Source organism: Protomyctophum bolini (genome assembly GCF_963924005.1).
Source record: "Protomyctophum bolini genome assembly, chromosome: 7".
Classification (NCBI taxonomy): domain Eukaryota; kingdom Metazoa; phylum Chordata; class Actinopteri; order Myctophiformes; family Myctophidae; genus Protomyctophum; species Protomyctophum bolini.
Window position 1 is genome coordinate 30,754,242 of NC_137868.1, and position 10,000 is coordinate 30,764,241.

Here is a 10,000-nt window from a genome sequence, read left to right on the forward strand (position 1 = left end):
GGCGGAGACAGAGAGAGAGCCGAGAGTGTGGGAAACGGAGAAGACAAATAAGAAAAGGGAAGATAAAGGGGAGGATAAGGAGAGGAAAGAAAAGGAACAGAAGAGTGTGGTGTGTGTGTGTGTGTGTGTGTGTGTGTGTGTGTGTGTGTGTGTGTGTGTGTGTGTGTGTGTGTGTGTGTGTGAGAGAGAGAGAGAGAGAGAGAGAGAGAGAGAGAGAGTCTGGACAAGTTAAACTATTGTGCAAGCCAGTTTTTGTTGGAAAGCCTCAGTGCTTGGCTGATATGTCATAACAATGCTGTCTCTATCTTCTGTCCCTCTAGAGATGACAATTTCAGCAAACAGAGCATAACTGAATTTTGCAGGTAGCCTATGAAATAGTTTGGAGCTGTTGGCAGGAAATCAGCCCACTCAGTTTGCTGAAAATCACTGCGATAAAATCAAGGACTGCGATTCAAACCAGTCACAGAAAAGCAAAATCCCTTTAAAGTGCAGGAAACTATAGCGATAATAGTAACTAATGCCAGCCGATGGTCAGAGGCTCCAAGGAGTAGACAGGTCCACAAAAACGTTTCAGGCATTTTATTGACCTCCAAAAGTGTCTTTATACAAACAGTTTTTGTATTTGCACAGACAGTGCAAATACAAAAATAAATAACTACTGGCCAAAATAACATTGCACAAACAGGAAACAACAAACAGTAACTGTTACAGGCTTAAATGCCTCCTGCGATGAGGCTCTGGCTCACAGTTCTAACCTGTTCCTCTTTTCACGACTAGCCTCAAGTGAGACTGAACTGCCTCCACCTGCAGCAATCCTGCTCTTAAACAGGTGGGGCAAACCATCCTCTAATCAGTAAGTGATAATTAACTCGACCACACGGCTAACTAAAGCCTACGAGTAATCTTTCACACTACTATCTTTTAGAGGAATATACAATCAACTACATTTCACACATTTCCTTTACTAAGACAACATAATACAATTTAAAAGGAACACCCCTCCTCCTCCACAGTACTTGGCATTTCTCATGTCATAATATTCTTTTTGGAAAATTATCGTCCCATTTATTAAATAAATGACCATAAAGTCACGTACTGTATGTTCTGAGGGGCGTGGCTTCCGTTACAGTCTATGAACGGGAGCCACCCCCCGTTCAGTCAAAATAAAAACCAACGAAGATTAAGGGGGAAGTCCCGCCTCGTTGTCTGGGCCAGCCAATGGCCAGCTGGGCCCAAACGGAGCCAGCCAATGGCCAGCTGGGCCCAAACGGATCTAGAAATATGGCGACTTACAGTGCAAGGAATTACAGGCTTCATTTTACGTCCATGTTAGACCCGGGGAACGCTTTGTCCATATTATTTTAGTCTATGGTTTGGACGTACTGTACTGTACTGTACTGTACTGCTACAACCCTACAACTGCGTATGTGCGTGCACGCGTGCGTGCGTCTGTGTCTATGTCTATGTTGTGGTGGGGGCGGTGTGAGAGCAGACAGAGTTCAGGAAGTGTAAGTCAGTCTAAATCTTCCAGTGAATGAGTCTAAATCCACATCTATTGTTCAAATGATCATTGGCTTCCAGCCTACACTACCAGTTTGTGTGTGTGTGTGTGTGTGTGTGTGTGTGTGTGTGTGTGTGTGTGTGTGTGTGTGTGTGTGCGTGTGCGTGTGCGTGTGCGTGTGCGTGCGTGTGTGTGTGTGTGCGTGCGTGCCGTGCGTGCGCGGGTGTGTGTGTGTATGCGTGTGCACGTGTGTTTCATGCGTGCAACTCAGTGCCCAGTACAGCACTACAGGGGGGTGAAGAAAAAAAACATTTCCTGTGCTTTCTTCAAAAGGAATGGAAAGTCACTCTTTATTAAATAAGCATAGCTTCAGGGTGGGGGAGAACTGCTACTATGGCCACTTCAGCATTCACTGTTCCCTGCCTGGACAAAACTAGAGTTATACAGTAGTTGCTATTTGCACCAGCAGAGGGCGGGCTTCCATAACTGATGTCAGACTCCAGTAAAATGGACTCAACATCCACAGCCTCCATCCACAGACAGATAAGCCTAGCATCCAGCTGCCGTTTTGCATTTTGCTGGCTGGGACGTGGCTTTGTCTCCCATGTTTCAACATTACCAAATACCCTGAGACACGTCTGGAAACAATGAGCATTAAGCAGTTCTTTAGGCAACTTGCAATTATGGTGATTTGAGGTCCCTTTTTGTTTGTATTGAATTACCGTGGATAACAATGTAAGCCGATGTATGTGTGTTCCAGTCCACCCACAGTTGTTGTAAGCCAATACAATGTATCATTGGCAATCAGGTAGTCGCTAAGCTGTGAGTTTTTTTGTCTGATGTCAAATTAATATAGACATAGTTTCAACATGAGCTGTAGTCCCTTTTAAACATCTGCTCACACTGTGTAAACGACCAGCAAGGAGTAGGCTCAAGGCACATACAAAACAAATCGAGCTGGTAATAACGGATACAAATAAATAAACAATAATAATATTAGCAAAAATGTGCAAGCTAGGTAGCGAGCTCAACAACAGCTGTTTCTGATAGTTTACACTGTTTCCCAGGGTAACAGTCTCTAAACCTCATCTTCACAATGTTGTGACAGGGAAGCTGTGTTATTGTTTACAGAGCAGACTATAATGCCATCTACAGACTTCTACCTATACAAAAAAATCCCTGGTGTTAATTTAGCCATTTGTAACTGTAAAATGTGTTAAAGGGGGTGAGATTGTTATTTGTTTGTTAAAATACGTTTTAAATTGCTACTGGGACACAAGCTGATAAATTATCATTGCGGGTTTAAGATTTTAAGAATAGACTTTTTGTTTTAACGAAGAATTATCTCTTACATCACCTTTAAATGAACTGGGCAAATGTACCACATCGTCAATAAAATGCTTCTTGTTCATATTTTTCAACCACTAATAGAAATGCAGCAATGAATGTAAATGTAAAGATATTGAACAGTGGTCATTATAGTTGTCAATCAAATGCTAGGAATGACTATAATTTTCTCTCTGGTTGACAGTTTTGAACCCACAAGCCCTGTGAGTAATAAACATACATTTTATGTGTTAGTAATAAACATACATTATATTGTGTTATATTTTAAACAAAAGTCGATAACACTATACTTAAAGGGTGATGTCAGCTAATTTGGGCCGCTTTTTGGTAATTAGCCTGGGAAACTAAGAAAAAGCAATGCATGACACACAATTGGGTTTATAATGCATATATATCCTCATTTATAATTCACGTTTAAGGCATTGTAAGACTTGTTATACATGTTTATAATTATGCATAACAATTTATAACAAGGTTTATGAGTATTATAACTTTAATACTGCAGCATAATAATAATGCATCATGACCAGCACTTATAATACGCTATAAGTTGTTCTGCATAATTTTAAGCATTTATAATGTGCATTATAATGCATTATAAATGTGATTAAAATGCATTATAGACCTGGCTTCCCGTGTCCTTGGGAAAATAAAAAATCACACCCGTGTGAAGTGAGGGGCGCTCTCATCATACAGTACGTCGTCACATTCCAGCCAATCACAATTGTCCTCACTTGTCCTCACTTTTTATCCTCAAGTTAGTTTTCTCACTCAAACACACAAAGCTGGGCAAAGGAGGGGCAAAATAATCCAAGTATAGTTTCTGCTATCTGCGCGCTGGTTGTGGTGGGCTGGTCTGGGCCAAATTTTTGTCACAGTCCAGCCCTGTGTTCCTTCAGGCCAGGGGCATACTTCCCCCTTAATTGTTAATTGCATTACCACAAAAACTGCCTGACAATAGTGTTGGGAGGGAGGGAGGGAGGGTAAGGAAATGGGGGGAGAGTATTGAGTTAACACACAACACAACAAAGTGTATAGTAAAGATGTTTTTTCTTACTGTAGGTTGCATAACATACTGTTGATGGTGAGGCATCCAAGATGTACTCTGGACCTGTGGATGGTGAGACACAGTAGCATGAGTAGGATAAATGAAAAGGAGGAAGGAAGGAAGGAAGGAAGGAAGGAAGGAAGGAAGGAAGGAAGGAAGGAAGGAACGAACGAACGAAGGAAGGAAGGAACGAACGAACGAACGAACAAACAAACAAACAAACAAAGGAAGAAAGTAGGCAAGCAAGAATGGAAAGAGTGGAAGGGAGGAAAGGAGAATGTAAGGAAGGCCATTGGCACGGTAGAATTGGAAGGAAGGAAGAAAGTGTAGAGGACATGAAACAAATCATTAGCACGACTATTCGCAAGCGCATTTGAAGCTCCCTGTGGTGGAACATCTAACATAATATTACACCAGACACTGAGAGCGTCCAGTGTATGTTATGTTGTAATTACAGGAGGGTATGAAGAGTGCAGACAGCAATACAGTCTGATAATTACAGCTTCACAGCTGAGATTTCATCATCAAAGCCTGTCTTTACCACAAATCAGCACTTCTATCACCTACTCACACCCCTAACATGAGAGCAAAGATCCTTTTGTCACATGTATTATATATGTAACTCTGTGTATGTGTGCATGCGCATGAGTGTGTGCATGCGCATGTGCATGAGTGTGTGTGTGTGTGTGTGTGTGTGTGTGTGTGTGTGTGTGTGTGTGTGTGTGTGTGTGTGTGTGTGTGTGTGTGTGTGTGTGTGTGTGTGTGTGTGTGTGTGTGTGTGTGTGTCACCTGTATGTCTCTCATACAGAGAAAGAAGAGAGAACACTGTATGTCACAAACAAAGAGCCTGGAGGGGAGTGGTTGCCAAACCTCTAAATACTATAGAAACACGTTGGAATTGTTTTTTATTGATGAAAAGTTGTGATTTATTTAGTTTAAACTTTTGAAATAATACATTTTTTTAATGTAGGAAATGAAAAAAGGGGATATTTACTCGTGACCAATGATTTCAAGTACTGCCTGTGCTGGCCCAGTAGAAGACAGCAATGACAACATGAAAGAAAGCTCTGCACACTGAAGCTCCCTTAAGTGCATGACTTGAGGGAGCTACGCTGTGGCTGTGCGGACCTTCTTTCATGCTGTCGTCACAGCAATAAGAAGATGTTTTGAATGAAAAGAGACAAGAGAGTTATTGAACCATGACCACATAACTCAAGATCGCAGACCTCTTGACCGATACGCCCACCACGTCTCTGCGCTTAATAAGGTCAAGACAACAACGATGAAACAAGTTTCTCGCACAGCGAAGAGGAGCTTCATCGACTGTTCTGGGAGCAGTGCCCTTGCTTATCTGGGGGCGATTCAGTTACAGTTTCACCCAGCTGATGTCTGCTCAGATGGTCATGATGAGCTGTTAGGGGCTAAGTGTCTTGCTCAGGGACACTTCCACACGTAGACATGGGCAGGGTGTAACGCACACTGGTCAACTACTGATTACCAGTTAGCCTCTCTACACACACAGCATGGACGGTCATGACGTTATACTAATGGAGTTAGGTGGTTTTTGCAGAGCCAACCAATAAATACACAGAAGATATTTTTGCACACACACACACACACACACACACACACACACACACACACACACACACACACACACACACACACACACACACACACACACACACACAGGATCAGAGAGGCTCTACCCACCTGATACGTGGAGACAGGGGAGGCAGCAATGAAGGGCGTGATGGACGTCTGTGCAATCATCCGATTGGTGATGTTATATGGTGACGAGTAGAACCTATATATAGGGTTACACAATTAAAAAATATATTTACTTAAATAAACAGTACCATGGTGAAACTGCATGATTGATCTCCTTTATTCTCCATACTGTATTATGTATATATTGTGTTTTTCATGTTCTTTATGTGCATTTCACACAGCTCGTATTGATAAGTACAGTAACTGTTTATTTCTTTCTCTATAATAGTTCCACCCTTCTTGAAACTGCAGTGACGGAGCTTGTGTACGACAAATAATTTCAACCACTTCATTGCACCTGTATAAACCTGCGATTTGCCGAGTTGAGTTGGAGTTAACACAAACCTGTGTCATCATCATCAAGGTTGCAGAAGTGCGTCACACCCTCAACAATGTCACACTCCAAAGTACGCTATATGGACCGCACACTGTTGATGGAGTAACTTCAATTAACTCTGAGAGTATACAAATGGAACTGAATTAGAATTACACTCACTGACGATTTGACTGTGTGGTCGCTGTCGAATGGAACCCCTTTAAAAAGAATTAAGACATAATAATGATGACATCACCTTAATGGTGTGTGTACTGTATGTGTGTGGGTGGTCTTGTATGCCCATTGCATTCCCATCTACACTCATCATCATCTTACACTCCTTCCAACTTCGTAGGAGTTCTGTACAAACCATATCTGGCTCCGGATGTCACTTTACTTTGGCGTATGTACCGCATAACCCCTGACCTTTCTCTAGTACCCCCCCCCCCCCTCTCTCTCTCTATTTATCCTTATTTATTCATCTCTCCCTCTCATCCCCGCTGCAGCGGAGCGCTGCAGCTCGCAGCCTTTTATTTATCATTGTGTATCCAGAGAGGACATGTTTCATCCGCCAGGCCGCAAGCCTGATCGATCCCAAAGTGTCTGTTGACTGAATAATGGAGAAAGAGAGAGAGAGAGAGAGAGAGAGAGAGAGGCCCTCCCTGCTAGAAGGCTCATATTACTTCTAACAGCAAAGGCAAATTCCTGTGAAACAACACTGAGCACCAAATGTAGACTATTGAATCACAATGTCCTAAACCAGGGTTAGCCCCAAATGGTGCATACAGTACATAAAAGTCTCACTTTCTACAGTGTTTTCCCACGCAAGACAGACAGACAGACAGACAGACAGACAGACAGACAGACAGACAGACAGACAGACAGACAGACAGACAGACAGACAGACAGACAGACAGACAGCTATAGACAGATGTTTATTGATCCCGTGGGGGAAATTAAACGTTTTGATGCAGACAATAATTTGTCCCTCAAACAAATATCATAGGCACAAGCTTTGCATTTAATAATGTACAACTAGCGCTGTGTTGTCTTATTAAAACAAATTCCCTGCAGTGTTTGCTACAGCGCTAATGCAAGACAGATGAGGATGAGGGACTCTTTCAATGTCTTCCCCTATATACAGTACCCTATACTGTGTGTGTGTGTGTGTGTGTGTGTGTGTGTGTGTGTGTGTGTGTGTGTGTGTGTGTGTGTGTGTGTGTGTGCGTGCGTGCGTGCGTGCTTGCGTGCGTGATAGAGAGTCGATTATGTCCATCCATGTCTCTTTCTCTGTCTTTCTCATCTCATAGTCATGGGGTAAGCAGCTGACAGTCACTGAGACCAGACTGAGTCTCAGTAGCCAGCAGAGAACAAAACAAAAAGATGGCACCAATTATGCGGAAGCCTTCAGCTAAATTCTTTCAAAGTTTCAAAACATGCCCTGCAGTCGGTAATGGATGAATATATAATTAACCTAATTAATAATGCTAATAAGAAAGGACTGTATATTTTACTTCGATAGCAGAGCAAAACCTCTGAATGTAGAAATACTTCTGAAAATAATCAGATTACAATGCTGTGCTCAATCATAAAACCCAGGCAAGGAGCATCTAACATGTAATTTACCAAAATGGTTATAAACCTTTTAAACCAAGTAAATATTAAACTTTATCTTTAATGGTATAATGTTAATCTTATAGAAGAATGTAATACTATATTAATAAGCCTTTTTAAGGATAAATACTTTAGAGGAAAACTACAATACTAAAAATTAGAGAATAGGGAGAGTAAAAGTATTTCAGAGTATACCAGAGTACCTGAGAAGTATTGACACAAGACACAAAGAAGAAGTCGACGAGCCAAAAGCTTATGGTTTTTCAGATGATATATTCCAATTATATGGGGAGAGAAATCATGGTACGTACATCCATCACAGCGTTCAAAGATCTCCCACGGAAAAATGTCTGTGAACATATTATATACTGTATGTAATCCAACAACCTTTGACACATGGGACGTAGTATTTGAGTTCAGAGGTTAACAAAAAGTGAATAATGGCGAACCCTAACGCTGGGAGGTTTACTATGGGAGACGTGGCATATTACTCTTCCGGTAATATCCAGGAAGTCTGAATGATGGGAAATGCAGTCTTTTAAGCCAATGTAGTTCACAACTCAAGTCAGTGAGAAAGAGACAGAATGTCTCGTGCGTAAATGGGCACAAGGTCAAATAACAGTTCTCACAAAAGGGGCAGATAAACGGGCGCCACTGAATGTAGCTAAATAAAAATACGGGAGATATGAAAGTCAGTGGGATCAATGTGACATGAAAAGTAAGTCATAGGGCGCATGTTAAGATGTATGGAGGGCACAGGGAACGACATGCGCAAACAACAAAGTCTTAATAATTAAAAATTATCCATCAGTCTGTGTTCTACAACTCCAGTGGGACATAGTAGACATACCCACGCACAACTCAGTGTTAACAGATTGATAAAGGATTTTACTGTGTACACACACTACAGATTACTCTTTTTATACCTTGCTTTGGTTTACTCATTGATTGTACAAACAAACAGCATGGGACCATGGCGAACACATCTGCAGATACTTAAGCGCTGCTGCAGTCTGATTCTGAGGAAACCGCTTTCAAACGGTCTCACTTTGAACTTGAACCTTGTATTATGATTAAATGGTAAATGGTGCATTTATATAGCGCCTTTATCCAAGGCGCTTTACATAGATTGTGCATTACATTCACCCATTAACACACACTCATACACCGATGACAGTGGAAACAATGCAAGGCACCAACCTGCACATCAGGAGCAATTAGGGGTTCAGTGTACACTAACTCTGGGGAAGCCCGGGTTTGAACTGGCAACCTTGCGGTTCCCATCCGGCCGCTCTATTGTGCATGATGCTTCACACTGGCAACAGGGACCGCACGGTGTTGAATGCCTATATACTCTGCTTGACATGATAAGACTTAAGTATGCAACAAAAAAAAACATGGTCCAGTGGTTGCACCCGACAACACTTCCCAAAAACACAAAGACTTCTCTGAGAAAGTTAATGAATTATTACCACTCTTTATTCAGTCTTCCTTAGGTTCACTTTAACTGTGTCAACTCTGGCTGAACTAGCTTCTCCTCAAATTGCCTGTATTAACTTTTTACTTTGTTCTGAACTATCTTCCCCTGATGTTTCTCTTTGTATCTTTTATCTGTCTTAATTTATGCTTTAAGTTGGCTATTTAGAAGATCCAGAGACACAGAACTTCATGCATGCATTTTCTTTTTCTTCTTTTCTTCTGTGTGTCTAGATTGAGGAATATATTTGAAGTTTCTTTCACACGGCAGCAGTATTATTTTTCACATGATATACAGTAAGTGACGGATGTGAGAAACACAACATTATTTAAACATTAGCGTGCACAAAAAATATATATAAAATGAGCCAAAGCACTTCAACACTCTGGCATTGTTTGAAACTTTCCAATACGACCAGTCATTATTACAAAGCCTCCTTAACCAATGCTGGAATGCCTTGCATCCATCCTTTTCACAAACGCACAATGAATGTATGACTTGTACTAGATAAACTGTATTACTGTCACTGACTAATAATAATTAATGCAGCGTGGTTATTCAATGCAGCTCTCTGATTGTGTTTATTGTATTTTTCATTAGAGTGATGTGTATTGAGAGAGTGGATAGAGGACAGATACAAGGTTATTGATGGAGGCTATTAGCCCAGAGCAGTGCTGCTGTCAATAAGGACTGTAGCACAGCCATTTAAACGATACACTAAACATGAAATTGGAACCAGAATATTACAAGGGGATTGAATTAAAACACTTGCCCGAAGACCTCCGGTGTGACCTACCTGTGCTGTCAAAAAGAGTTCACCCTGGAAAATTAGACGATGATTTATTGCTGACCTCAGTGACTTTTAAGTGGTGTGTGTGTGTGTGTGGGCGAAAGAGAGACTGAGAGAGAAGAGAGGAAAAAGAGAGA

The 10,000-nt window shown here is 41.4% G+C and overlaps 1 protein-coding gene across 3 annotated transcripts in view; it reads right to left on the reverse strand.

The window, feature by feature from the left end:
* rbms3 (RNA binding motif, single stranded interacting protein) overlaps positions 1–10,000 on the reverse strand; it is a 142,434-nt gene that overhangs the window by 25,937 nt on the left and 106,497 nt on the right. Inside the window, exons 9-10 of one of the 3 annotated variants that reach the window (XM_080768913.1) lie at positions 5,610–5,703; positions 3,906–3,959 (exon numbers count right to left, since the gene is read on the reverse strand). The exons of the other annotated variants lie outside the window; for them this stretch is intronic. Of the exons in view, the coding sequence (XP_080625039.1) occupies positions 3,906–3,959; positions 5,610–5,703 (148 nt within the window). The remainder of the gene's footprint in view (positions 1–3,905; positions 3,960–5,609; positions 5,704–10,000) is intronic. 3 annotated transcript variants of the gene reach the window in all.